The sequence below is a fragment of the Penicillium oxalicum genome, chromosome II (genome assembly GCF_001723175.1).
Source record: "Penicillium oxalicum strain HP7-1 chromosome II, whole genome shotgun sequence".
NCBI lineage: Eukaryota > Fungi > Ascomycota > Eurotiomycetes > Eurotiales > Aspergillaceae > Penicillium > Penicillium oxalicum.
The window spans coordinates 2,640,437-2,666,830 of NC_064651.1; the positions used below are offsets into that span (position 1 = coordinate 2,640,437).

The window sequence follows — 26,394 nt, forward strand, 5'->3', positions numbered from 1 at the left end:
GAGAGAGAGACAACCTTCCAGTCTTAGCCTGACGTGAGATTTCCGTCCGAGTCATCAAAGCTTAAAGCCAGGACACCCAGGAATCGAGTATTCACAAGATGGAAATCCCCCAGTAATAAACAAGACTGTCGATACAGTAAGCCTCACGGGCAGCGAATCATCATGACCGTCTCTTCTACAGTATTTATTTGGTTTTTATTTATTTATTTTTCCAAAAGGAATCAACTTCCTCTTTCTCTAGTGGTGGGGCTCTTGGGCCCATCTCATCGGCCCATTGGTACACACTAGAGCCGCGCTAGAATCCGTATCGAACAACAAAAAAAAAAGCGACCTAGCGGATTGAAGATGCACTGAATTCGATTGGATGGGAGATTGCACGTAGACTGAAGAGTCAAGAGTATATGAGAGATTCTCTGAGATAGAGTATAGAACTACAATATGTGCAAGTTGCACGGTAATATACGCCCGGCTGAGGTCTCTTCTGGAGCGCACCTTGACGATTTAGACGGGAGACCCTTTTAGCTTCTAGGGTTCGATCTATCTCCGCCGAGGGACCTCAACCATCCCAACGCTTGTCTTGTTCGAAGCGGCAGGACAACTGAACAAGGACGACAAAGCCCCAGTATAAACATCAAAAATTACTGTCGTTCGAGGCTATCGCTTAGTGAGGGCCTTGTTCGGGGTCCCATAATTGAGTTAGGAAGGCGGTTTTTCGACCCGGTGGATTTCCGCCGTTGTCCGCGCCGGCCCCCTGGCTCCCGACTTTCCCCCGTTTCCCTCAGGGATCCAGGACGCGTTCTCCATATAATATCATCCGAGACAAATTACACTCCCCCATTCATAGGGGGGGGGGGGGGGGGGTTGTCTATTGGTTATCTTGACGATCCCTGGTCGGTGGGAGTGGATAGGAACTCCAACTGACAGGGATGTCTTCCCGTCAAGTCATGGACACAGATTAAGATTAAACAGGAAGCAGATGAGAGAGAAAAGTAAGAAACGAGAAAGACAGAGAGAGGGAGCCCCCCTATTGAGGAATCCCTGTCAGAAAATCAATATCACCCATGAAGCTTATGACGCGGGAACCATAATAAGCTTTGTGGCCCAAAGGGAAAAACAGAAAGACCCCGAGAATCTCTCCTCGCGTACGGGATGATTCCGCGGTCGCCGGGGATGTACAAACGAATGTCGAGGGACCGACTCCAGCGTTGATTCCATCGTCCGCTACGGGCTCACGCTCATTCTCATTGCCGGATGATTGTCTACATGAGAAGCCTGGAAACCGTTGCAAAGGTCCCGTCTTCGACCCGATCCAACGTCCCAACGCCACGGGGGTGGTGCTGGGTCAGCTCTTCCAATCAGAAGTGGGCGCACCACATCGGGTTCCTGAATCTGCTCGCGGACGCGTCTCCAGTCCGGCTGTATGCATTAGTCCTCCCGCTGGGAGAGTACCAAAGTTTGACTGGCGAATCCGCTGGAGTGCATGAACGGTACGTTGGGGCCCCTTTGTCTTCAACCCCGGTCGATCATCCAATCGTAGTCATTTGTGCTTCGCTGGTGAATGAGTCCAATCATTCAATTGGGGGAGTGAGCATACCTACTGGAAACAGCGATGATCTTTCCGATCAATCCTGGAGTGGATTGAAAATGGGACCTTGGGGCTCAAAGGTCCCCCGGCAGAGCTTCCAGAGAGCCGAGTGCGGATAGGTATACCGTGCTTCAATCATTGAGAGACTCGGTCGTTCTCTTCAGTTCAGTCAATTTCCCATTCGTCGGACTCGAGGGTGCCTTACAGCCCACAGAATGTATGTCGCACACCAAGCCTGCAGCGGGTATGCACATTCCACAATGGATTCAGACCTTTCCAAATTACCCGTCCAGCCATCTAGGGCGGGCGTCGGACACTCGGTCGGTGGCAAGAGGTGCGGTAAGGACCAAGGATGTCCCGGGACTTGGGATGCATTTCGTGCATTGCCGGGTCGAGGTCGAGGGATCGCAAGGTGATCCCAACGCCAACCATCTCTCCCCCCCGTCCTCGTACTTTGACGTGGATTCCAATGAGGCAGAGCCGGGAACCCTTGCCGTGGCGAACATGAACTCATTACCTCGATCTCCAGACAGGGTATCTTGCAGAGGCAGTACTTTTGACACATATGATATGGATGAGATGGGTACGGGTAGAACATTCTGGACCAACACTGGTCAAGATGGATTTGCGTTCATGTGTGATTTGCGCGGTCATCGCACTTACGAGTCAGTGGTCTATCCTTGCCCGATCATCCTCGCGGATTGCTTTGCAACCTTGTGCCATGTAATGTGAGGGTCTATTGATGTGGCAAATTACATACTGCCAATGTCATCACCTCATCTCTTCAGCAGCAGAAGGTGGGGTGGATTTTCCTTTTGCAGCAGATCAACCACGGGAAATAATAGGGAGACTTGCGCGTATGAATATACCAAAACAAACTGTGGGCCATCAGATGGGTCCATGGCTACCAGGGTACCTAGCCTGGATTGGCCAAGCCAGTTGAATGGGATTTTCTCGTCGGCAATCTACTGGAAATATGGACATTCTACAGAGTATATTCTGCACAGGGTCGACCATCTTCGACAAATTCATGGAGATGGGCTGCATTTTACCATTTCTCACAAAGACAACTAACGCTGAAGATTGCTACATCCAGTATACTACGGTGCGGTATAAACACCGGGAATCCATGGGAAGGACAGGAAGATCCTGCGGGCGAATCCGACTCCACTAGAGGAAGTCTTCTGGAACAATGTGGGAACCTGGACCTCTACCGTAGCGCCTGACGCTTGACGTTTCCAATTTCCTTCCGTATTCCTCGGTATGGACGATGGAGTCAGCGTCCAAGTTTCCGTTCGAGCAGCCCATTCGATCATGTGAGACACCCCTACTACAAAGGTACGAATTAGAACTGAATTGGGTCTAGAACGCTTTTCTTGCTATCTCATAGACCCGATGCTCTAGTGCAGTTAGTGTGACGACCCTATGGTCACACAGGATACAGCTATACACACTGTGAGTATACAGCTTGCTGAGAGCCCCAAGCAGACTGCGGCCACCAACCCTATCCGTGAGGGGGGCAAAAATACATAGCTCCGCAAGGTGCCGTGCAAATCCGCTATGGACTCTTCTCCGAGCACGTTTCAAATCGACCCGGAATACGGACAGGATGCTTATTGAGGCTGCGTGAAAGAACTGCCGACCCGTCAGATAGAGTAGGAACATCTCCTTTGAAGATTCTTCTAGAAGGATGCGGGTAGCGTACCTCGTCCTACTACTCAGTGGGATTGTACTCTTCGGTCATGATCGCCTCCACACACGCGTCCTTTTAGTTGGATCTCATGATTTCGTGTACGGAGAGAGGGGGGAGGAGGACTCTTGACCATGATTTTTGGATGATACTATTTTTTTTTACTTATTCTATGGTTATTCTTTTCTTAGTTTTCGGTTGGCGCTCAAACCATCCAATTCTGATAAGGGGATGTATGTATATCTCCGTCCCTGAGACCGAACTTGGACCGGTTAAGCCTTGATGTCGATCTACAGGCTATTTGTCTTTCCGACGACGATCAATGATCCGCGTCAAAGTACACATGGGATCATTGCAACAGACCAGTTGTTGATCCTTGGGAATGACCCCCCCAAATTGAGGAACTTGAGAGATAAGCATCACCTGCGCCATTCATACACTAGTATACCATGTGGTACAATTCTGTCGCATGTTTCAATGGCCATTGGATGCCATCTTGGCACCAGAATCCGGTGTCTCGGGAGCGGTTTCTCTCTCGCGCATTTGCCTCTCTGCCGCGGATCTCTCACCTTGCAGCTCAAATCTCGATCAGATCTAGCGGGGTGTTGACGTGAAACTCGTATTCATCAGAATCCTGTGAGTGGAAGGTCGCCGCACAGTCAACAAGATATGAGAGAACTTCCAATGCATCCTGGTGATACCAAGACGTCTTCGTCTGACTCTCCCTGTCTGCGGTCAGCGTTACAATCATACATGACAAAGCTCCAGTACTCTTGAGACCACTTCCGGCTGACGCCACTTTTGGATCCCACAATGCCGAAAGTACTTAATCAATCTCCGTCATGATAATTTGAGGCAAAAAAGAAACAAAAAAACAATAAACAATAATTTTTTTTTAAAAAAAAATACATAAATAAAGGGACCATCGAAACGGATGGGTCTCACCAGAACGCCTCCTCCCTCCCCCCTGGGGCTTCGGAATTGTCAACACAGCTTCCGCGACCACTCACAATTCCACGGCTCTTGCTTCCAGAAGGCCTGAGTTTCCCAATTGCCTGGACTTTGGGTTCGGCTAGTGGAGATCGACCGGGGGAAGGAAAGTAGGAGGAGAAAGAGGTTGGGAGTCATGTGTCGCCCACTCGCGACTCTCTCTCTCTCTATCTCTCTTTCTGGCTTTTATTTTTTTTTCAGTCGTTTTTGTTTTGTCAAGGTCCTGGAATGGGAAACAATCCTCCGTCCAGTCTGGTGACATTGTGGAAGTGGAATATCGGGTAGAGAAAGATAAAACAACAACAACAAAAAAACAAAAAGAACTCTCCCGGTCCAGGCCCAGACTCGGATCATTTTCCGTTTTTCTGTCTACCTGAGTGCCTAGATGTCAACATCGATCAACAAACGATACCTTCGAGGAGGTGCAGTAGTAGGTTTCCTACGTAAGTATTGATCACTTGAGACCTCTTCCGCCATCGGGACCCGGTTACTCACCGGGAGATGCAATCCCCCCAAGCCAGCTGAATGGCAGTGCTCAAGGTGTGGCTGATATTTGATTGAAGATGTATAATTGTTAATTGATCTGCTACTACTCATACGTATACCGTGGACCTTGTACCATCTCACTCTCGTCAATCTGCATTGACCCCCTTCGGATCGCTACGTGTGCCTGAATCATCAGGCGTGAATGCGAGCCAGATACACATCGTTTCTCGCAGAGTTCGTACTTCTGTCTTCCAATGATTCCTCCAGAGGATTCGACAGACATCATCGCGAGGAGTAAGTCTTTGTGAAAAGTACGACTCCTCATCAAGTTCCGGTCCAGTCGGCATGTGATCTCCAACTCGACCAATCCCCATTGAATCATACCCAGCTGGGACTGTAGCTTGTCGGTGGCAGTTGGCCGGATCCTCTGTGTATGTGACCCATCATATATGGATTCTATAGATTCAAGTTAAATCCACGGGCAATGCCATGTACTTGTGTACCTTGGTACGACTCCTCATCTCCAGCCCCCCGAGCCGGGCCGGTGCCGTAAGCCTCAAAACTCCTCCAGGATCCAACAATAGTCAGAAACTACTCCCCCTTCTCAAGAGCACAAACACCTCGAAAAAGGACAAATAACCTCCCGTCTCGCCTGAAAAGCTACAACTACGCACTCGGCCTGGGCTACGGACCTACACATCCACCATATCAGATCGTCCTCCTACCACCAGTACCTATACCAAGCACCCAACATGTCGGATCTCGGCTGCAGCCGACCGACACTTGACTCGCATGCAGATGCAGGAAGAAGAATCCCCGTCCCGAACGCCGAACAGATCAATTAGATCTACATGATCCATCCTCAGGAGAGGGTGGTCAAAAAAGGTTCCCCGGGCTTTGATTGCATGGATAGAGATCGCACTGCAGAGCGGAATTGTGCAAGGAACCTGGCCAATCGGACTTGGTTTGACGGGCTGGACAGGACTGCATGTACATGTGTAGATCCAGAGGCGTAGATCGAGGTTGCATGTCATTTCAGCCTTGAAAACCGATCAGGTAGATTTGGAATTGAAAAAAGAAAAGAAAAATCAGGATCAAGCTGTACTTTGTGCATGCTCCAATCGGAAATGGAATTGGGGTGTGGTTTCTGGTCCTTTTTCTTTTCACTTTCCTTCTCTTTTATTGTTCAAGAAAAAATGGAGATATTCCAAATCTTGGTTTCCATTCTCTCGGATTTGATGCATCTGTGGTGTGGTTTTTTTTTTCTTCTTTTTTATTTCAGAAATTACAGGGACCTCGTCGGAAGATCGAGATGTAGCCGTGTGGTGCAGAATGATGAGTCGAGATTAGCTTTTCGATCGGACATTTTCTTATAGATCTTCTTCCTTTTCCGAGCGGATCTCTTTTCGAAAGTGTGCTTTAGTATCTCAGCTGCATCTGACCCTCTGCTGGATGAGCCAGGACGCCCTATGGCGTGTGGCTGAACGGAATATCATCACAGAAATCCAAGACTCATCGGAGATAGTTGACTTTCCACTGATTTGTCAAAGTAGAGCACACATCACCGACTGTGCGCAAGGTTTGCCACCTTGGTCATTTTGAGTATAGGAGAGAAACTGGAGGAAGATGCAGGAAGTACTGCCACGACGGTCAGTTGTGTAGCAAAGAAGCTCGAGTTCTTCAGTTGCCAGCTCTATTGCTGACAGTACTGCACATATGCTTCGATGTTGAGTACAGAAACAAGTTTACTTGGCATTGCACAGATTCCAACGATGCCCTTTCGTACATGACTCGTCAAGTCATTGGATTCATGAAATATTCCAGAAAAATACCAGGTCTCATTATTTGATTATGGTCGGCTTTATGAATGGAGTCATAAAAGCCTGCGGTGGGCATGTGTCACATCGCCTGCCCAGGTGCCTATAGTATGTGCACATTGCTCATTTCATGTAACTTGTGTTTTCGTGCCCACAATACGCTCGGCGAAGATGGGAAACTCTTCCCATGAGGCCCCTCACGAGCATGATTGCATTGTGGAGTAAGCCATTTCAAACTGCATATCACAAATCAGTCTCAACGCACAAAAATCCCCTGGGTACTGTTTGTCGATATGTGTCTGAATTTGTAAACACTCACCTGTTCATTTGTCTGACAGATCAGCACTCGCGGCCCATTGGAGGATGCCGGGGAAATGTCCTTGACCACCTCGTCATCCTCTGGACCCTGTTCATTGGCCTTGGCCTCAATGGCAAAGCCGAGGCACTGACTCTTTTCCACCAGGACTTGCCGAAGAAGGGCACTTTTCTCGCCGATGCCACCGGCAAAGACCAGCGCATCAACCTCGCCGCCCAATTTCAGGTAGTAGTTGCCAATGTATCCCAGCATTCGGTCGACGACGATATCAAAGGCGAGCTTGTGAGCTTCAGAGGGGAACTTTTCCACAGCAATCTGTGCAAAGTCTGTGGTTCCAGTGAGAGCCTTCCATCCGGACTTTTTGTTCAGGATCTCCTCCGCCTGAAAATGGACGCGCAAAGCTTGGGTCAGTCATTGATCGGATAGAAGATCATCGAGTATCGGACTCACCGTGCTAATGTGCATTTCCTTGGTACTTGCGGGACTCAGTTTGCCCGCGTCGCTTGTGTAATGAAACACGAGGCTGGGATTGTCGAGCCTGTCAGAGAGAATTCTGCAAGACGAGTGTACTTTCACACAGACTTACGAAGGATCAATATCGCCGCTGCGAGTCGCACCTGGTAGCCCCGATAAGGGAGTCAGACCCATCCTAGCCAGCCACGTCAGCCTCCAACTTGAACAACCGATCTGGAAGCACAATCTCTCACGTCGTATCCACTGATTTCCCATCTTTAATGGCACACATTGAAGCTCCGCTTCCAATGTGCATGGCAATCACGTTGGTCTGCTCTTGAGGTTTCCCTAGAAATTGGGCGACGGAGCGCAGAATGAAAGAGTAGCTGATCCCATGGAATCCATACTTCCGTAGTCCATTGGCTTTGGCAATCTCCTGGTTGATCGGGTAGGTCTTGACGCAGTCAGGCAGGGTCTGATGAAAGGCCGAGTCGAAGCAGGTAATACTTTTGACGCTGGGCAGTTCCTTCTTGCACAGTCGTACAATTTCGAGCGCAGAGAAGTTGTGACTGAAGAAGGAAGATGGCAATGGGTACCAATTAGTTCAATCGTGAATCTGAAAGGATCTTGTCGGCACTGAGGTGTCGTCGAGCTTGGTCACATACAGCGGAGCCAGATCCTCCAATTTCTCCAGATGGTGAAGGGTGTCGTCGTTAATCTCCACGGCCTCGTGATACTCCCCCCCGTGTACGATGCGGTGGCAGATGTAGGCGAGGTCATGTTCGCTAGCCACCTCTGATAGCTCGGGATCCTTGAAGCAGCGTTGAAGGAGGTATTTGAAGGCATCTTGCGGAGTGCCCAATTCCTCCTCCAGCTCCTCTTTCACTTTGGTCTTTCCGTGCTGGTATTTGAAGGTGGGGGGAGGTGCTGTGATGCCCGAGATTTGAGCGTCGGCGATCTGCGGGGGATTTTCGCATGTATAAAAAGTGACTTTGACGGAGGAGGAGCCCGCATTGACAGCTAGGATATACTTCCCCATGATTGACGGATGGAAATGAAATCGGGATCAAGTACTCTCTCTTTGAATTTGGATATGATGACTTCGCCCTTTGTCTTCATTGACAAAGAAGCTATGCTCGTTCGGAAGTCACCGCCGTGATTGATGACTTGACTCTGGTGGGACGATGGTCGGTAGCTGCGGAACAGCAGATGATGTCAGAGTCGTCGGGTCGGCTGGAGCCGAATCGCCGGGTGACGTCGGGTGCAGTGGGGCCACGCAGCCAATGAAAGTGGGGAGGACGAGACAGGGACGTGGTGGAAGTAAATAAACTTGCTGAGTACAAGCGTCTCTGTGCTTGCCAGACGGGCCCCTGTGGTCACCGTGGGTTGAGGGAGGTCAGATCTGAGTTGTCCCTCTTGCAAGGCTCGGAAGTGCGGGATGAGGAATGCAGGCTCCGAGGAAGACCGCCCAAAAAAAACAAACCTGGCCATGACATACAAATTAGGTCATTGCTTGGTCTGCTCAATAGACATACTACCGTGACCTTAATGTATCTCGAATCGTCAATCAACCGCGTCGAGGTAGTTCATACCTCAGGCTAATCAAGTGGAGGTGTACCCTATTTAGCACTTGCACTCAATACCTGCTGAGCTCTCGCCGTTGTTCTTCATCTTTCTTGGAAGGCCCTGTTCCATATCGCACCAGACACAACTCCATTGTAACCTTCACCTTTGGCTCGTGGGCCGAAGAATCAAACCTTACTTCTTTCTGTTCACACTGCCACGTGGATTTTCCTTCCCCTGCCAAGATTCCCAAGTCCTTGACCTGGAGATACCGAATCGCATATCGATAGCAGCCATGCCAGGAGAAGTAATCGATCGACCCAACCCGGGGCCTTTGCCCTCCCAATTGCCAGACGAGGTAGCACAGCTGGCGATCACGCTAGAATCCAAGAAGCTGGACCCGGAGATCATCAATGCTCTGCTCAAGTTTCGCAGAGCCGCATCTTATGTGGCGGCCGGTAGGTGCTCGAACGATGCCAACGACCAAACTGAAAAACTAGACTACTGACGGCGTTTGCAAGCCATGATTTTCCTTCAAGATAACACTCTGCTCGAACGGGATTTGACGTTCGAGGACATTAAGCCTAGATTGTTAGGTACATGATTGCCTCCCCTCCTAGCAGCGGTTATTATACCCGCGCATAGGTTCGAATACTCATCTGCGCCGTTTCAATAGGTCACTGGGGAACATGCCCGGGTCTCATCCTGGTATACTCGCATCTGAATTACTTGATTCGAACTCGCGATCTGAACATGCTCTATGTGGTCGGACCTGGACACGGTGCCCCGGCTATCCTCGCATCCCTCTGGTTGGAAGACTCGCTGGCGAGATTCTACCCCGAGTATAGTCGCAATAGCAAGGGTTTGCATCGCCTGATTGCGAACTTTAGCACATCATCGGGATTCCCCAGGTAGGATGCCCATCAGCCTTAACTTATGGAAGTAGATTAGTTGACAACCATACGTTGGGTGACAGCCACATCAATGCCGAGACTCCCGGCGCCATCCACGAGGGCGGCGAGCTTGGTTATGCACTGTCGGTATCATTTGGTGCGGTGATGGATAACCCGGATCTCATCGTGCCTTGCATCGTTGGAGATGGTGAGGCGGAAACGGGTCCCACAGCCACGTATGTATCCCCTGTTTTTTTTTCCTCGGTGCGACAACGGCACGTGCTTACTTACAGATTCCAGTTCATGGCATGGAATCAAGTATATTGATCCCAAAGAGTCTGGAGCAGTTCTGCCTATCTTGCATCTCAACGGCTTCAAGATCAGTGAGCGCACCATCTTTGGGTGCATGGATAATAAAGAGCTCGTGAGCTTGTTCAGCGGCTATGGCTACCAAGTCCGCTTGGTTGAAGATTTGGAGGACATCGATACCGACCTACACTTCTCCATGGCATGGGCAGTCGATGAGATCCAGAAGATCCAGAAGGCTGCTCGTTCGGGTCAACCGATGGTCAAGCCACGATGGCCCATGCTGATTTTGCGGACACCCAAGGTGAGCGCATTGAGCTTCATCCCAATACGGTCAAATCGGACTAATGGGGTGATTTAGGGTTGGTCTGGTCCCAAGGAGCTGGGTGGCCAATACATTGAAGGGTCATTCCATTCTCATCAAGTACCCTTGCCCAAGGCCAAGTCCGACCAGGAGCAACTGGGCATGCTTCAAAAATGGCTGGCCGGCTACAAGCCCCGAGAATTGTTCACTGGGAGCGGAGACATCACCGACGACATCAAGTCCGTGATTCCTCAAAAGGATCACATGAAGCTTGGTCAGCGCGTTGAGGCCTTTGACAAATACGAAGCTCCCATTCTTCCAGACTGGAAGAAATTCTGTGTGGCTCAGCGCAGTCAGGAAAGCGCCATGAAGACCATCGGGAAGCTGATCGATGAGGTCTTTGTTCAAAACCCTCACAGCGTGCGTCTTTTCAGTCCCGATGAACTAGAGAGCAACAAGTTGGATGCCGTCTTTGATCACACCAATCGAAACTTCCAGTGGGATGAGTTCGCCAACGCCCGTGGGGGTCGAGTGATTGAGGTACTGAGCGAGCACATGTGTCAGGGCTTTATGCAGGGATACTCATTGACGGGACGGGTGGGGATTTTCCCATCCTATGAGAGCTTCCTGGGCATCATCCACACTATGATGGTGCAGTATGCCAAGTTCATCAAAATGGTACGTGACCTTCCCTCCTGAATGTTGCCGTTTTCCCAGATCAGTACACTGACTCAACCGGGCACAAAGGCTCGTGAGACCAAGTGGCACCGTGCTGTCAGCAGTCTCAACTACATCGAGACCAGCACATGGGCTCGTCAAGAGCATAATGGCTTTTCCCACCAGAACCCATCTTTCATCGGAGCGGTCTTGAAACTCAAGCCCGATGCGGCTCGTGTGTATCTGCCACCCGACGCAAACACCTTCTTGTCGACCGTGCACCACTGTCTGAAGTCAAAGAACTACATCAACTTGATGGTTGGCTCCAAGCAGCCCACCCCCGTCTACCTGACGGCCGAGGAAGCCGAGAATCACTGCCGTGCCGGCGCCTCGGTGTGGAAATTCTGCAGTACCGATGACGGACTCGACCCGGACGTGGTCCTGGTCGGTATCGGTGTCGAAGTCATGTTTGAGGTGATCCAAGCGGCGGCAATTCTGCGAAAGCGGGCTCCCTCATTGCGCGTGCGAATTGTCAACGTGACGGACCTGCTCATCCTGGAAAACACGGGCTCCCACCCACACGCGCTTTCGGGGGATGCATTCGACAACTTGTTCACCCCGGACCGACCCATCCACTTCAACTACCACGGTTATCCAGTGGATCTACAGGGATTGCTCTTTGGCCGTCCCAATCTCGACCGAATTTCCATTGCTGGCTATATGGAGGAGGGCAGTACCACGACCCCTTTCGACATGATGCTGGTGAACCAGACATCTCGCTACCACGTTGCACGGGCAGCGATTGAAGGGGGCGCCAAGCGCAACGAGAAAGTCCGCATCCACCATCAGGAATTGACGTCTGAGCTGAGTCACAACATCTTGGAGACGAGAAAGTATATCACTACCAATCACCAAGGTCAGTCCCTCAACCCCTCTTTACTTGCCCCTCCCCCTTTTTGCCCATTTGCGTGTATGTTGACTGACTTTTTTTCAATTTCAGATCCGGTGGGCACTTATGACATGCCCGAGTTTCAATAAAATCTGTTCTAAAGACAGGAGGGGAAAGGAGAGAGAAGAATGGAGCATCGCGGTGCCGCGACAAGATTTCCGAGAGCCATGTGATTCAGAACGTGCAATGTCCGTGCATTGAAGGGTTTGAAGTTCCCGGCCAGCCACTTCCTGGGCTAATAGAAGATCATGCCAAATACTACTTTAATACGAAGATCTTTTTGCCTTTTCAATCAATCTCACAGATCGAACCACATGGTAATGTCCATACGTTCCCAAGGCATGTAATAGAAGTGACAAATGCAAGTTATGGGTGAAGAGCATACTCTTCTCAACGGCCACGCTGGCGGGGCTCTCCGCGTCTTGAAGCATCGTCATTCGGGAGTCCAGCACTCAACACGGTGCTACTTGGGTGGCTCGTTGAAGCTCCCATGGATTGAGAGCAGGTGGAAGAATCGGGGGTTGGAGAGGGAGAGAAGCCCTCCACGTTTTGATGTGGACTGTTTGCCGCCCTCGCAACCAGGCATTGATCACATGCAGCGAAGCTCTCGGGTGGAATGAGTACGTGCTACGTTGAACTTGATGCAAATGACGGGAATGAAGGCTCACTGATTTGTCGTCTTCAAGGCCTTTTGGTAATGCATGTCAAATATGCGCTCGAGACGGTGATTGAAATTCAGCACGAAGACAGACGAGCAAGGAAAGACTTGATGGGACTCCAATTTCACCTTGCTGAGTCAAACAATGGAGGAAGCTGGGATAGGTCGGTCCAGCCGGGGGGTACCCTTGACTAGTATGACAATTGAAGTGACGGGACTGACTCTTGGACTGTGCAGGACGCGCTGGGTTTGAAGAGTGATCACTGCACTTCTTTTTCTTTGACCAATCACAATCCCTAATCATGGCTGAGTGAGGAGTATCAGAGTTTCGGCCTTATCAAGGTGAATTGGCCCTGTCAGATTTTGGAATCGTAGGAGGACCTGGTAAAATTCTCGAGAGCTGACCGATCATCGGGCAATATGCACACAGGGTTGCCTGTTACCTAACTGTAGGATTCTGGTCAAATAAAACGTAGGCAGCTACCGTAGCTGAGAAGCATGAGCTTGATATGGATTACGGGCACCATCACTGGGGTCAGGAGTGACTCTGAACCGCTGCCTGTTTGGAGGCAGGCGAGGGCTGAGTTGAAGACATCAGTAAGCGTGGAAGCAGAGGCTCCTTGATGACAGGATCGAGGTCTAACCCGATCGGGTAAAAACTGCGAGTTAATTTGAGCCCCGAACCCCGAGCACCGACGTGAGGGGACTGGGACTGGGACTGGAACTGGAACTGGAACTGGCTGTGCCAGGTTCACTGCACAAATCATCTTCCTCGGAGGTGTGACACGACACGCTCACGGCCGGGCAGAAGTTCGGTCCGAATAAGAATCTCGTCCATCGGCCGGTGATGTCATTTCAGTCTGCATTATCACCACCATTGGCACACACACACACACGCACACTCGCACACTTAGCACCTGATGATCATGCTCGTGGTGGAGAATCAAAATGGTTGATTTGCTGGTCAGATGCACTTGACCTCTTCTTAGCCTTGAAGCAATTCTTGCTTTCAACGACCACCCCTGTCTGAGTCTAGAGCGATCTCACAATCGGTCCTGAGTTTTTCATCGGATCTTCGATGGCCTTTCTCCGACGGTAAGGCGCAAGTGGAAGACCCGCTGCCCGCTGGTCAGTTCCCGAGTTCCACGCTGCGAGCACCCAATCTGGACGGTCTTGCGAGCGCAAGTGGAACAGTTGACAAGTCATCTCACGGGTGATTCGCTGTCATCGATCACCATGGAGTCCTTGCAATCATTCCTTCTCGCTGCGCCCCAGAGTACACATGCCATAGGGCCTCTATAGGAACAAAGGTGCAAGTGCCGGCTTTTCTCATCGGCGAGAAGAAACTGGTCCAGTACACTGGCTCAATCAGGAAATAACGTCGGAGGTTAAAAAAAGAAAAAGAGAAAAAGAAAAACGTGGTCGCCTTCCCCTTCGTAAGTCTAAAGTTTTCCTTCCCGTGAAGCTGATTCGCCGTGTGAAGTGTATTCCTCCGTCGCCGGCCCTCCACCATCTGGCGGAGCTCGGGATGCATCAAAGAGTCTGGGAATTGGATTACGACCAACGGTCGTGGGTAAATGTCTTGAATTTTGCTATTTAGTTTCTCCCCTTTCCCTTGCCTGTCACACTTTTCAGTCTGGCCCAAACACACAGCAATTGCAACTGGATAGTGCTTTCCACGATTTCTCCTCCCACTCGGCCACTCAACTTTCTCTCCATCGCATCCGAGATCAACCGGGTATATCGGCACCGGCTTCCCTCGTTTGCACTCAGATTGGGACACGCAACTATCCAGGATATCCAGAGGGGGGAAAACACAAGACTTTGCTGTAGCCACTGGACTGGAAGCCTGCTTCGTTCCTATCATCAAATTCGATATCCTGCGGCGTGCTCGGGCAAAAGAAAATAGTCTTCTTGTCATCCTGTCGAAAATGTCTGAGCATCAGATACTGGGACAAGGCTGCCATGCGAAGATTCCTGGCATCCATACCTCATATGGTTATGTGTCATCGCTCGGTGCGGGAATCGCATTCTGCACTCTTTTTGGCCTGACTATGGTGGCTCACACGGTGCAATTCTGCTGGAAACGGACATGGTGGTGTGCTGTATTTACCGTTGGCGCATTCGGTACGTTGTGCAAATCTCCCATCGCGATATGGGGGAAAAGCAAAAGCTTCATATCTTCAATCTGGTCGCGATTCGGCTGAGCCCTAGAGATATCTCTGATATGGGCAGGAGGGTGGACTTTCGACAACCGATTGGGGTACCTCTCCAACTCTTCTTAATTGCCTGGCTGACCATATGCGACTTTCGTTCTACAGTCGAGCTTCTCGGTTGGGCAGGCCGAACCTGGTCCTCCGAATGTCCATATAATTCAACCGCATTTCTCATGCAAATCTCAACACTAATCATGGGTGAGTCTTGCGTCTACCTTCCATTCCCTTCCAGCTGGATGAGCCTGTTCCTAACGAAACTATTTCTACTACAATCCAGCTCCAACCTTCTTCGCCGCCGGTATCTACGTCCTACTCGGCCGCTTCATTCAAATTCTCGGCCCCGAATCATCCATCCTGAAACCAAGCCTCTACCTCTGGATCTTCTGCACCTGCGACTTCATCTCACTCCTCCTCCAAGCCATCGGCGGTGGCATGGCCTCTGCCGAAGCGGACAAAGTGGACGGCGACACCAAGCCCGGCACCAACATCATGGTCGCAGGTATCGTGTTCCAACTCTTTGCAATCACCGTCTTCGTTCTCTGTGCCGCCGACTTTGTCCGTCGGACCTTACGCCGTCGCCTGCTTCAATCGCTCAAGGGGTCCGTTCTGCCTTTGCTGGGCGCCATGGTGTTCTCCGTGCTATGCCTCTACGTGCGGAGTATTTATCGAACGATCGAGTTGTTGCAAGGCTGGAGTGGGTATTTGATCACCCATGAAAAATACTTTATTGCACTGGATGGCGCCATGATGGTCGCGGCGGTGGTCGTGTTCAATGTGATTCATCCGGGCTGGTTCCTGCCTGATCAGCACCGTTCTGCGGGAGGGAAGAGGGATTATAACTCGGAAGAAGTCGAGTTGAGTTCTCGTCCGAGTGTGTGAGTGGAAGGTTTGCTTGTTTCGTTTTCCACGATGAATGACCTGAGTCAGGGAGTCCTTTGTTTGTCTTGTATTGCTTGCTGTTCTTGCATGTCTGAGCCTCGTGTTTTCTTTCTCTGTTCCTTTTTTTTTTTGATCTGCCCCACGGGTTGAAGTGGGTGAATCGGCTAATGTGCTTTGGTGGAAGATGGGGTCTTTCTCTCCAATCGCTATCTAGATACAACTACCAGATTACATCTAAGATCTATTTTGAACACAAATACCTATACCATGAGCATTGATCTTGGGTTGATTCATTGTCCATTCATCAAGTGGTGTCTCGTACAATACCCAACGCTGTCGCTATAGAGGTACAAGCACCACACGTATCATGCAAATTTCAAGTAAGAGACGACAAAAAAGGCCTCCTCAAGAGCCACAAAATGCCTGAATTCTGCACCGAGCGCCATCCGTAGAACGCTAACAAACATCACTTTGGTCCTTGTTTCCAGGCTTTCCCCCCAAACATCTTCTAACCCCTGTTTGTTGACTTCCTTATCTCCTTCAGACACCATCCACAGCTTCAATCCAGCCAAATGTCGCTCCCACCGCAATGGTAGCCGCGGTCCAGAGCGCTCCCCAGATCGCCGCGCCCTCAACAGACACCCCGCGGACCGTGCCTGCCACCTGCACCACGGTGTTCACGAGCACCCCCACTGCCAAAAGCAATGTACGGGAGGAAAGGATCCTGGTCTTCGCTGAGAGCTGGCCCACTGTCTTTCGGTACAGCGAGATGACCAAGTACTCCTCGTCATCAATGGCAGACGAATCCGCTTGCTCGAGTTTCTGGACAGAGTGTCCTGTAGAACTCACGAACAAAAAGTCACGCGCAGCGATTCCAGCAGGAATAAGAGTCAGGAACAAAACTGGCAGCCCGGCGGGACCGGCGTGCGCAGTGCTGATGTCGGGCAGGCCCTCAAAGTGAACAACAAGTTGGGCAGGAAGCCAGGAGGCATAACTGGCATAGAGGAAAACGCTGTAAATCGCGGTGGCTGCGAGAGTGGTGTAGACTGTAGTGGGACGATCCTGAAGAATTGTACGATTGGCGACGGTGCCGGAGGGCGCGTGGAAAGATCATGGACAGACGCCGACCGACGAAGGAGCGCAAACGGGATCACCGTAGAAATAATGGTGATCGTGTAGGACAGAAATACCGAGGTGGGCCGCACATGGTAGAAGGCCGAGAGCAAACTGTTGGTGGGCAGATGGGTGAGGAAAAGGAACGAGGCCACATCCCAGCCTAAGATGCAATGGCAAAAGAAAAAGCCTGGTTAGCCGATAACCCCCGGAGTGACCGAGCCTTGCGATCTCGGAAGATGTCATCCAATGTTAACTACTGACTGTCAAATCCAATGAGCCACGCGACAGCGACCTCCACACCCCTCCACGCGATCAGAACCCCCACTTCCCACCATTCTTCCAGGTGCTTGCTAACCAGTCCGAGGTCGCCTTGTGTGAAGCCAGCGGTCAAGGTAAAAAGTGTTGAGCTCAGAACAAGGCTTCCGAGAACAACCAGAGAGAAGCGAGCTGGCGAGGGAATGCGACGCACACCAGACTTGGGCACGACCTTCTCCAATGCCTGCTTTGGGTCAGTTGTCGCATCGGATGCTGAGTGCACCCGAGCACTTTTAGGTGATGATCGCTGATGTGCCGACATTATCCAACAAGCTCTAAGAGATTCTGAGGGTTAAAAGCGCAAATGGTTTGGGAATAGAAAGCTTAGAAAATATTGCGAGGCTGGGGGAGAATTGGAAGCTGAGGCTCGGCGGTGAGCGCGTGATGATGTCACCTCTTGGAGCTTCCAGGGACGCACATGAAAACGAAGAAATCCACTAGTATCACCAGCCACGCGCTAGTCCAGCTCGGACCATATTCGGTTTTCGTAATCATATACTAGACGGCTAGCTTCCGCGGGGCTGAAAAATATCAGGTTCAAATATGAGGTCAAAGATAATAAAAGACATTCAAGTGCCACGCCCAAAGAGAGCCCTCCCACTTGAATCTGTGCCGCAGATCAAGTGAGACAGAAGCCCTCACTAACTTCTCTTTGTGAAGTTGTCAGGATCCATTCCCACATTTCCATATCAAATATTCAGACAGAGAATTCATAGCTCGCGCCACCGTTGAATAAGAAATGATTGTACATTATGAATGGTCGATCAATCGTCATCGTCACCCTCGCGTTCTGCGTGTGCGAATTCGACTGTACCGCTCTCGCGTCCGTGATTATCCCGGACCACCATCCGGTACTTGCCCTGGTTCCACAAGTCCTTGATGGTCAATTCACGGGTACGGCCGAGACTCTCGATGTCACCAATACGTTCCAAAGTGTCATTCAGATACTGTTCGAATCCTTTCTCGGCACAAATCTCCCGGAAGGCCTGCTGCATGGGCACGGAATCAGCGCGCACCACGGCTCGGGAGTCAATGGTGAAAATATTGTCATGGTCGTAAGACTGTATGAAGTCGGCACGTGTCATGACTTGACGCGCTTTGTGCAGTGGGATCTCAGGGAGGATATGTCCCCGATGCGGGTCGTAGCTTTTCTCCATGTCCTTCTCCGCATCGACCAGCGCCTTAGCGAGGACCATGGCAGCAGACTGGGCTCGTATCAGCAAAACCATGTACCCGCACACAATCTTGGAGTATTGAAGTACGAGGCTTCAGGAAATACTCACAGCGTACTTCTGCTGATCCATCACATCATCGTCCATTTCTGAGCCAAGAACCCAACACTTGTTCAAGAACCACGTCTTCTCCGCCTGGCAGATCTCATCACATGTCTTCAGAACATCTGGAGACTTTGCAACTCGGTTCAAGAAAGACAGACGGCCGCCAACTTTGTCGTAGACTTCTTCCAAAACCGAATCGGGCAGGTCCTCGTGGCGGAACTGTTTACGATACCTACGAAGCGCGGCCATCGCTTTATCTTTGGGAAGATCGGACACCGCGATGACCTCCATACGCGTTGCGTAGCGCTTGAGGCGTTCGTAAACCCAATAGTCATCACTATTAAGTACTGTTGAGGGCTGTTAGCTGACTGAACCAAGGTCCAAAGATTCTCACAGAGCGATGAAAAGACCCGCTGACTCACTGGTTGTGACGAGTCCGCTCGCAGCCCACTGCTCAGCACGCTGTTGAATCATCTCGAGCAGGTCTTGTCCATCGTGGTCGTCTCGCACAAGATGAGTGCTGTTGAGGATGAGCACCAGAGGAGGCGAGCCGGCCTTTCTTCTCCTCAAAGCGACTTTCTCCAATTTGTTGAAAGCCCGTTCAATGTCCAACAACGGAGTGGTATCCCGAGGGCCGCGAATGCTGAACAAACTTCCAATATAACTGTATGTCTGATGTCAGCAAAACTGAAGTCAATAGAAGGGGACATGTTGAGGGGTTACCGACTCCTCGTGGAACTCAAAGTCAAGAGCTTTGCCCAGCCGAATTCGAAAAATCTCCAGATCAGCGTGTGCATCGAACAAAGCACAGCTATTCCCATCAACCTTGCGCATGGCTTCCAGGAGCATGGAAGTCTTGCCAGTGCCCTTTTCACCTACAATGAGGTAGTAGTGGCCGACCCGTCGCCCCGAGACGATCTCATCAATGCGAGGCTGCTCATCTCGAGTGACCCAGTGCTCTTCATCGCGGTAGTGATGTTTTCCCGAAACAACACCGGCAATCTCAAGAGCGGGATCTCCTGGCTTGAAAGCATTGTCCATCTTCTCCAGGATCAAATACTTGTAATACCGATGGTATGAGTATCCGGCTACACTACAAGAGGGATGTATTTTCAGCTAGCGGGCACACAACATCAGAGGGGTAAGGTGGTCCAACCCTAAGATCGCGATTGAAGCGGCCGTCGTTGCGGCTGTTTCAAACATTTTCAAAATGGTTGACTTCAAATTAGGATCCTCGTTGCGAGTGCCTCCTTTGCCATCTTCTTCCGACCCGTTCTGGTCGGTAGGATCAGGCGTGTACTGGCCTGTACTTGACGGATTGGAGGAGTTAAACCGTCGAGCTGTCCATTGGGGGACTCCAACATGACGGCGAGAGGCTAGTCCTCGCCGGGACCAGGCAGATGCCCGATGCATCAGTCTCGACGTGAGCATTTTGAGACGCCTTCCTTGTGATTGAGAACGACCGGGCTCTCAATGCTGCGGCCAATTTGCGACTCTCTCTCTTTCTCTCTCTCTCCGCCACACCACCAGGGGATAAGAGTTGCTCAGGGATCGGACAGGGTCAAGACCCCAATTCTTTTTTAAAATAGATCGATTAGAAAAGCATAAACAGATACAAAACCAGGAAGACAAGCGGTCTTAAGGAAAGACGAAAGATTTGACCGTGTGCTCAGAAAAATGAAAGACGGATGTTTTCGAGGGAATGGAGGCGCGGCTCAGCTAGTTATTGAATTTGGAGTGTGGCTCAGTCGCGGTGGAGCTTCCGCCCGGTTCACTTGGAGGGGACTTGGCATCCACGCGATCACCGATGATTCGGTATTGACCCGGCATTTGTCGATCGATTTGCGCTAGATGAAAAGAGCACAGTCAAGGTGAACACCCCCCAAATTCCGCGTGGGATTCTTGGCCTCTCACATACACGCAAGTGGTCGCAGCTGCCTGGATTTGCGACATAGCCGAGAGCTCTTGGCTATAGCTTTTTGTTTGTCGATCCCTGAGTAAGACAGTGAGGCACTAAGTACAACGTAGGACTAGCCGTGCATTGGGCAATCCTTAGCCGCGCTGGTCCTTTGAGTGTACTGTATGCCTCGGGGGCCAACCAAGGTGCGACTTTGGGGGAAATCGAGCATTGTCGGTGCTGCATCTATTCAGATATCAAAATAGATTGTTGTAGACAACTAGTAGAATACCGTAGGTTCTCACTGGTACACTACGGAAGTCACGGTGGTCATTTTGAGATCTGACTAAGAAACTGTTTTTTTGGTCGAGTCCTACCTACCGCATTGAAGCCACTGGATCAGCATAGGTTCACGGATAGGTACACTCTCAATTCTTCATCGCAGAGTGCTAGTGACTACAACTAGAGGTTTGCAATATATAGTTATACTGTTCTTGGTTTTTCTTGCTCTCCTCTCGGGCATGCGAATATAGATATATTCAGGGCCATCGGTGGTGAGCTTCAGGCAAAAGACTTGACCGGGCGAGACCTTTGGAAGCGTTAAGGCAGAATTGGCGGCCGCCTCGACACACTCAGACAAAAAATGGCTATTCACGGCAACCCCCCATAAATTACGGCGGATGTACGTTGATGAACCGATAGGTGGACCTTCTCACATCCTCGCAAACAAGGACCATGATCTGCCTCGACACACCGTATCTTCGCCTCAGGCATGAGTCCGGCAATGAGAACAAAGATGTCATCATTTATCTTGACGGCCGGGGAAGAGGATGATCGGGTGTATGTGGATGCGATCTGATCCAGTCATTGAGTCACTGCAATTGGTATACCAAATTTTTGGAGTGAAAGAAGAAAAAAAAACACAGAGCCTAACACATAGCTCACCTTATAGCAAGCATGAATCTCGAGTTCTGTCTCTGCATCTATCGATAAAACTAACAGACCCGTATTTCAAAACATGTTTTCTGTTTCCTGACCTCTCGCACAATCCTATTGTGGAGAAAAGACCAGTCTCCGCGGTGCGTCCCCCGAAACTGAGCCCACCGCCCGAGCACTCCCGAGGGCATGCCGCATCCGCGAAATTTTCCTTCTCCGTTTCACCGTTGATGCTTCTTCCCCATATCGCTTCATTTCCTTTTGCGTCTCTCTCACACTGGGGTCCGGGGTTATTGGCTTAATTGATTCAATTGCCCTGATCCTTCTTGTATCATAGCGATCTTTCTCCTCTTTCCTTTTTCGATCTGTCCTCGCAGGTGTTCGCCCTCATCCTGACATCTCGGTCGATCTCATTGTGACCTCATATTCCCATCGAAGCTCATTGAAAGGGCTTCTTATCTGATTGAAAACTCATTGAATCATTTCTGACATCATGGCGCAATCCAATGGGGAGCTGGAGCACTCGAAAGGTTTGTTTGCGTCGGGTGACCCTCACAATGACACCTGAGACCTCAACAGGTTGTCGCTCAGTTGTCCAAACAAATGCTAACTTTTACGGCATAGAGGTGGCCCAGAACCCACAAGAGCCTACAAATGGCACCGAGCTCGAGGGTGTTGCCGAGGATGACACCGCCGGCGGTATGTCGTTTTGAAGCCAGGACGACAGAATACTTTTCTGACCGATCTTTCAGGCCTTTTCCAGATCTCTGTGAAGCTTCCCCACGAGCCTCACAAGATTCAGGTGATGGTAGGTGCTTCCTCTTCCCAGCGGTGCTACTTGTGAGCCTGTTTTCTGACTTGGGCTGGCATTCCCTTTTTTGTAGGTCTCTAGCCAGGAACAAGTGCAAGACGTCCGCCAATCGATCGTCGAGCTGCCCGGTACCTTCCAGTACACGTGCTTCCATCTGGAATACAACGGCAACCGGATCAATGACTTTGTCGAGCTGTCCGAAGTGCCTGACCTGAAGGCAGACTCGGAGATCTCGCTGGTGGAGGACCCGTACACCGAGAAGGAGGCTCGCATGCACATTGTTCGCATTCGAGAGCTGGTCGGTGCCGCCGGTGACCGTGTGGACAACCTCCACGGTATCTCGGCTGGTCTCTCGTTGCACGATTCCATCTCAACAGAGGCCAGCAAGGCTGGCGAGTCAGACAAGGAGCACTCCCTCGCTAAGTACGATCTGACTGGCGAATCGCCGCTTCAGACAATCCTTCCCAAGGAGCAGGCTCCCCTTCCCAAGACCGTCAAGTCCATCTCACTATCACCGTGGAACCCGGTGCCCTACAACCTCCGCCAGAAGGGCCATCTGCTCTATCTCCAGGTCATCACCAACGAGGGCGAACAATTCCCCATCACCGCCCACGTGTCCGGATTCTACGTCAACAAGTGCTCAAGCACCAAGTTCGATCCTTCTCCGAGAACCATCATGCCCAAGAACGTCAAGGGCAATGCGCACTCCCTCCTCACCTTGATTTCCCAACTGTCGCCCTCTTTCAACGAAGCCTTTGAGGCCCTGCAGGAGTCAAACAACCAGAAGGACCTCCTCACCACCTTCCCCTTCCAGAACGCTATTCCGAACAGCCCCTGGTTGGTTGCCCCTGCATCGGCGAGTCAGAGCGCCCACCAAGCGGATATCACTCGTTCTCAGGAGAGCTATCTGATTTCCGGCGTCGATAATGCGGAAACTCTACGAGACTGGAACGAGGAGTTCCAGACCACCCGTGAGCTGCCCCGGGATACTGTCCAAGACCGAGTTTTCCGTGAGCGCTTGACTTCCAAGCTGTTCGCGGATTACAACGAGGCCGCTGCTCGTGGTGCCGTCTTGGTCGCCCGTGGCGAGGTTGCTCCTCTCAACCCCACCGAAGCCCGCGACGCCCAGATCTTCGTCTACAACAACATCTTCTACTCATTTGGCGCCGACGGCGTGGGCACTTTCACTTCCGAGGGTGGCGATGAGGCTGCTCGCGTGGCAGTCGGTAAAGACGTTCTTGGAATCAAGGCTGTGAACCAGCTTGACATCCAGGGTCTTTTCACCCCCGGAACCGTTGTCGTCGATTATTTGGGCAAGCGCATTGTGGGTCAGTGTATTGTCCCTGGTATCTTCAAGCAGCGGGAGCCTGGCGAGCACCAAATTGACTACGGCGGTGTCGAGGGTAAGGAGGTTGTGGCTACTCACCCTGACTTTAAGCCTGTCTTTGAGAAGCTCTCCAAGGCCCTCCGCATCAAGCAGCACCCCGTCTGGGACAAGGACGGTAAGCGTCATGACCTTGAAGGAAGTGTTGAAACCAAGGGTCTTTTGGGTACTGATGGACGTAAATACGTCCTTGACTTGTATCGGGTGGCCCCTCTTGATGCTCTGTGGCAGGAGGAGGAAGGCAGTGACGCCTATCCTCACCGCATGTCGGTGCTCCGTCTTGAGCTGGTCGAGTCTTTCTGGCGTACCAAGATGAGCGCGTACGTCAAGGCCGAAGTCGAGCGTCGCAAGACTGCCAAGGCCGAGGAGGCACCCAAGGAGGCCAAGACCGATGAGAACCCCGAAGGGAAGTCTGAGGAAACCACAGAGGAGAAGACTGAGGAGAAGAGTGAAGACCAGGATCGTGTTGATATCTCTGGATTCAATCTTGCATTGAACCCTGATGTCTTCAGTGGTCAGATCCCGCAGACCCAGGAGGAGAAGGACCAGTGGGCCCAAGATGAGAAAGAGGTGCGGGAAGCTTGTGAGCACCTGCGGTCCAAGATCATGCCCGACCTTGTCCAGGACTTGCACGATGGCGACGTTGGCTTCCCCATGGACGGTCAATCTCTCACGCAGTTGCTCCACAAGCGCGGCATCAACATCCGCTACCTCGGTAAGCTGGCACAGCTTTCTCAGGAAAAGGGACCTCGCCTCCAGGCATTGTCCACCCTTCTCGTCCAGGAAATGGTTGCCCGTGCTTTCAAGCACATTGCCAACCACTACCTGCGCAACGTGCCCGCTCCCTTCGTCGCTCCCTGCATCTCTCACCTCCTGAACTGTCTTCTCGGCACTGGTGTGAATGCCGCCCCTCGCCCGGAGATCGATTCTTCTCTGCGTGATATCTATCCTGAGGGAGATTTCTCCTTCGAGAAGGTCACTCCGGATGCGCTCCGCGTCGAGGTTGAGAAACAGGTCAAAGCCCGCTACCGCTACTCGCTCCAAGATGGCTGGGTCAGCTCTTTGCGTCATTTGCAACTTCTGCGTGATATTTCCATCAAGCTCGGTTTGCAGCTTGGTGCCCGCGAGTTTGCCTTCTCCAAGGAGCAGATCAAGGAGCCCGCGCCCGTGGCTAACGTCACCAATGGTAACAGCCTGGAAGATGGAACCAACAAGAAAAAGAAGAAGAAGGGAGGTGAAAACAAGTCCCCCAGCCGTGTGCCTGAGCAGGCCAAGGTTGCAGTCACTTTCACCGCCGATGATATTGTCAACATCGTTCCTTTGGTGAAGGACGCCTCCCCACGCAGTGCGTTGGCTGAGGAGGCCCTTGAGGCTGGTCGCATCTCCCTCATGCAGAACCAGAAGCAACTCGGCCAGGAGCTCATTTTGGAGTCTCTTTCCCTTCACGAACAAATCTACGGTATCCTCCACCCAGAGGTTGCCAAGCTGTATCACCAGCTTTCAATGCTCTACTATCAGACCGATGAGAAAGAGGCGGCTGTGGAGCTGGCCCGCAAGGCTGTCATCGTCACTGAGCGCACTCTGGGTGTTGACTGTGCAGACACCATCTTGGCTTACTTGAACCTCAGTCTCTTCGAGCATGCTTCTGGAAACACCAAGACTGCGCTGGTCTACATCAAGCATGCTATGGATCTCTGGAAGATCATTTACGGTCCCAACCACCCCGACTCTATCACCACGATGAACAACGCGGCCGTCATGCTGCAGCACCTGAAGCAGTACACTGATTCTCGCAAGTGGTTCGAGGCTTCTCTGTCTGTCTGCGAGAATCTCTTCGGACCGCAGTCGATTAACACCGCCACCATCCTTTTCCAGCTGGCTCAGGCTCTGGCTCTGGACCAAGATTCCAAGGCTGCCGTCGGCAAGATGCGTGAGGCGTACAACATCTTCCTCGCTAAACTCGGCCCCGAGGACCGCAACACCAAGGAGGCTGAGACTTGGCTTGAGCAGCTCACTCAGAACGCCGTCTCCATTGCGAAGCACGCCAAGGACATCCAGGCGCGTCGTCTGCGTCGTATCAACATCAACCCTCGCGTCTCCACCATGGGCACCCGCGTCCAACCTCAGGTTGGCCAGACCGCCCCCGAGTCGTCAGGGACCGCCAGCGCCTCTGCCTCTGGACTGGACTCGCGCAACATTGATGACTTGTTGAAGTTCATTGAGGGCAGTGATCAGACCTCTTCGCGCTCGAAGCAAAAGAAGCGCACCGCTGCCAACCCTAAGCTTCGCGGTTCGAAGCAGTCCAAGGCTTAAGTCTGGTAAAGCTGACTAGAACCCATGTTTTCAATTTGACACCAAGGTGGCTCTTTTCTTTTCCCTCTCATCTTCTCCGCCTTCTACGACTGTTTTAACAACCAAACATTTGACCATTTTCTTTTTCAAAAGCGGAACCTGACTTGGCTTGTTGCAATGCAAGTTTTGTATTATTCAGACTCTTCTCCTCTCTGATTGTTTCTTCCTTCTGGTTCTCTTGATCATATTATAGGGCTGTGCATGGAGGTTTCACGGATTTGGTTGTACTTCTGGTGGCCCTTGCGTTTGGTATGCTTTAATGATGCGACGGTCTTGTCTCTCCGACAAATGTGCATTTAGCATTGTGACTTGGATCACAGTAGTCTATTAAGAAGCGAATTCATCAAGTTCATATTCCCTGGTCGGGTCTTTCAGGCACTTTGTAGTGTGTGGACTGCCAAACCGAGACCTCCAGCTCGCTGGCTGCAGCCTCGGCCTTGAGGCTGGCTTGTTCCGTGGACCCACCATTGTTTACTTTGTCTTGTTTGCCTCGCCTATCGCTCTCTCACCTTGATTTATCCACCTGTTTATCCGTTCCAGTCAG

General features: G+C 51.3%; 7 protein-coding genes across 7 annotated transcripts; 4 read left to right on the forward strand and 3 right to left on the reverse strand.

The window, feature by feature from the left end:
• Positions 1–1,251: 1,251 nt before the first annotated feature.
• On the forward strand, positions 1,252–2,317 carry POX_b02799 (uncharacterized protein; the record flags this gene model as incomplete). The annotated part of the gene is made up of 2 exons (XM_050111707.1): positions 1,252–1,487; positions 1,750–2,317. The coding sequence occupies 2 exons, from the start codon at positions 1,252–1,254 to the stop codon at positions 2,315–2,317; spliced, it is 804 nt and encodes a 267-aa protein (XP_049972053.1).
• A 4,448-nt stretch (positions 2,318–6,765) lies between these two features.
• Positions 6,766–8,376, reverse strand: POX_b02800 (putative acetate kinase; the record flags this gene model as incomplete). The annotated part of the gene is made up of 6 exons (XM_050111708.1): positions 6,766–6,804; positions 6,888–7,265; positions 7,335–7,407; positions 7,471–7,533; positions 7,592–7,906; positions 8,003–8,376. 6 exons carry the CDS (start codon positions 8,374–8,376, stop codon positions 6,766–6,768), a joined length of 1,242 nt encoding a protein of 413 aa, XP_049972054.1.
• An 819-nt stretch (positions 8,377–9,195) lies between these two features.
• Positions 9,196–12,098, forward strand: POX_b02801 (putative phosphoketolase; the record flags this gene model as incomplete). Its single annotated transcript, XM_050111709.1, has 8 exons — positions 9,196–9,358; positions 9,422–9,496; positions 9,577–9,811; positions 9,877–10,029; positions 10,094–10,403; positions 10,461–11,081; positions 11,151–11,976; positions 12,061–12,098. 8 exons carry the CDS (start codon positions 9,196–9,198, stop codon positions 12,096–12,098), a joined length of 2,421 nt encoding a protein of 806 aa, XP_049972055.1.
• Positions 12,099–14,598: 2,500 nt separating this feature from the next.
• On the forward strand, positions 14,599–15,762 carry POX_b02802 (uncharacterized protein; the record flags this gene model as incomplete). The annotated part of the gene is made up of 3 exons (XM_050111710.1): positions 14,599–14,794; positions 14,989–15,081; positions 15,161–15,762. The coding sequence occupies 3 exons, from the start codon at positions 14,599–14,601 to the stop codon at positions 15,760–15,762; spliced, it is 891 nt and encodes a 296-aa protein (XP_049972056.1).
• Positions 15,763–16,302: 540 nt separating this feature from the next.
• POX_b02803 (uncharacterized protein) lies at positions 16,303–17,455 on the reverse strand (the record flags this gene model as incomplete). Its single annotated transcript, XM_050111711.1, has 3 exons — positions 16,303–16,824; positions 16,881–17,038; positions 17,140–17,455. The coding sequence occupies 3 exons, from the start codon at positions 17,453–17,455 to the stop codon at positions 16,303–16,305; spliced, it is 996 nt and encodes a 331-aa protein (XP_049972057.1).
• A 502-nt stretch (positions 17,456–17,957) lies between these two features.
• POX_b02804 (uncharacterized protein) lies at positions 17,958–19,901 on the reverse strand (the record flags this gene model as incomplete). Its single annotated transcript, XM_050111712.1, has 5 exons — positions 17,958–18,398; positions 18,477–18,817; positions 18,893–19,134; positions 19,198–19,563; positions 19,627–19,901. The coding sequence occupies 5 exons, from the start codon at positions 19,899–19,901 to the stop codon at positions 17,958–17,960; spliced, it is 1,665 nt and encodes a 554-aa protein (XP_049972058.1).
• A 1,895-nt stretch (positions 19,902–21,796) lies between these two features.
• On the forward strand, positions 21,797–25,811 carry POX_b02805 (Clustered mitochondria protein; the record flags this gene model as incomplete). The annotated part of the gene is made up of 4 exons (XM_050111713.1): positions 21,797–21,833; positions 21,883–22,002; positions 22,056–22,111; positions 22,188–25,811. The coding sequence occupies 4 exons, from the start codon at positions 21,797–21,799 to the stop codon at positions 25,809–25,811; spliced, it is 3,837 nt and encodes a 1,278-aa protein (XP_049972059.1).
• Between the last annotated feature and the right edge of the window lie 583 nt (positions 25,812–26,394).